The 2231-nt window shown below is 44.9% G+C and overlaps 1 protein-coding gene across 1 annotated transcript; it reads left to right on the top strand.

The window, feature by feature from the left end:
* Positions 1 to 1073: 1073 nt before the first annotated feature.
* FIBRA_09313 (uncharacterized protein) lies at positions 1074 to 1415 on the top strand (the record flags this gene model as incomplete). Its single annotated transcript, XM_012321626.1, has 2 exons — positions 1074 to 1146; positions 1213 to 1415. 2 exons carry the CDS (start codon positions 1074 to 1076, stop codon positions 1413 to 1415), a joined length of 276 nt encoding a protein of 91 aa, XP_012177016.1.
* Between the last annotated feature and the right edge of the window lie 816 nt (positions 1416 to 2231).

Raw genomic sequence — 2231 nt, 5'->3', positions numbered from 1 at the left:
TATTTTTGGAGCATATTCAAAAAACTGTGACACAATTGGGCAATTGAAACCAGAGATAGATCATCAAAGGGAGCATCATCTAACGATCAACAAATCAGACACCTGTCAGATAAAGACCACAAAGAGCATATGGAGAGGAAGTTATGTTTCAGATGTCACAAGCCTGGACACCAGAGCTGTCAATGCCCGAATAATCGCATCAGAGCAATTGAATCACACGACACATCCACTCAGGAGAAGGATGAGACCAAGGATTCCTCTGATGAGGAAGGGATAGCCAAAGAATACATTCAAGCTATATCCTCTGAGAAGGATTTTTGAAGTCTTCGATTGCTGTGACATTGAATCGAAGTACTGGCACTAAGAACTATTTACTATCAGGCGAGATTAGCTCATAAATCTATTTATTTGCCTTGCATATTAAAAACCTATGCCAAAACCGTCACCACTGAGGCATTGCTCGACACAGGAGCAATGGAGAATTATATCGGCATTCAGTTCACTTGAGATCACAACCTCCAGCACCAGAGTATCACACCCAGACCAGTGTTTAATGTCAATGGATCACCAAATAAAGCTGTGGCCATCAAATACAAAGTCTTCTTCACTATATCCTTATCTGGACAACTAATGAGGATAGAAGCCTACACCACAGTATTGGATAGGAATCCAATCATTCTAGGACTTTCATGGTTCAAATGTTGATAGGCCTGCGTAACGCATGGGCTCGCCTCGAGTTGTACTCAACATTTGAAGCACTCAAAGCTTCTGCCTTCGGGGACAACTGTGATACCTCGACACAAAAATGCCTTTGAGCAAAGCCTGCCCTTCAACATCTTCGAAGTTTTGCAATCTCACAATGATCCAATCGGGATCTTTTGGTGGCAGCTTTATTCCGGGGGCTCAACTTCGAAGACGAAACCCCATCATCCAGAGATTGAGACATACAATACAGGGCTGTTGGGTAAACCTTTAAGTCAATGCGCTCGGGTTGCAACGCCAAGACTTGCAATGGTCAGGCCTCCGAGACTAGCAGGAATAGCGTGGTGGATGGGAATCAGAAACTGATGAAGATGTTGGGCGGGAGTAGGAAGGATATCGGGATCATTCGGCACGGTCAGGGCAGTGGAGGCGGTGACTCAGGAGGTTCGGCAGGATGAGGGATATTTAAGAACAGTTTTGCATGGTTGTAACGCAGTACTTGGCCCCTAGTAGCGAGACTTGCGCAGAATCACATCCCTCACTCAGCAGAGCTCAGTCCAGCTTTGAACTCTTTCGAAGCATTGCATCCCCTTACGAACTACAACTACGATCCTCCAAACTACGTCCACGCCCTTCAAAACTACGCCCACGACCTTCAAACCTTGTTCCCTACCAGTACACCCCCTTTGAGGCATACCTACACGTACAGCTAAGTACTTTAAAGTTCCGTTCTTGCACCCGACCTTCGAACAAGACTCGTGTGTTTGCACTTGAATCGCACTTTGCATTCGAGTCATCGAACTAGTTCCCCTCTTACCTTCCCTCTGCTTCTACGAGAAGTTGGAGTGTTCAGACAGTCCAAAACAGTCTCGCGACACCGTCCTGAGAGAAAACATAGTGAAGTCATCGCTGTTCAAGCGAGCTATCACAACTATAAGCCCTCACCCCCATCAGCTTCCCCGAGAAACAGAAACTCACCCTTTACTTCACACCCCCCAAGTTAGGGTTAGGTTTCCCAAGGTCGCATCAACGTTTCAACCCAGTCATTGACTGGATCACTGGGAAGATGTGCTTTTGTTGGGATCAGCTTCTATGAGCAATCAAGACCCTTGCTAGTAACATCCCAGAATACCTAAATGCTTTCCTTTCCATGTTCAACAAAAGCACAGCCAAACACCTACCAGAACAGAAACCCTGGGACCATGCAATTGATCTGGAAGCCAACTTTAAACCCTAACAAGGAAAGGTCTATCTGTTATCCCCTGTAAAACTCAAGGAGTTGGACACCTTTATCGAGGAGAACTTGCAAAAAGGCTATATCTGTTACAGCTTTGAGGAGGGGTTTCTTTCTCTTTCCTAACTATTTGTTGTTGACCCTGTACTATACAACTGATCCCATCACTTGATGTGTTTCATCAACATCAAGTGTTTCATATCTATCACTTGTCTACTGTTCTGTCTGACTGATCCAACTCAGTGTTTCATACTTATTAAACTCTATTTGCTCTACTCCATTTAAGTAGCACTAT

The sequence above is a fragment of the Fibroporia radiculosa genome (assembly GCF_000313525.1).
Source record: "Fibroporia radiculosa TFFH 294 genomic supercontigs, scaffold26233, whole genome shotgun sequence".
NCBI lineage: Eukaryota > Fungi > Basidiomycota > Agaricomycetes > Polyporales > Fibroporiaceae > Fibroporia > Fibroporia radiculosa.
Note: the sequence above shows the minus strand (reverse complement) of the source record. Positions and strands in the feature narration are given on the sequence as shown.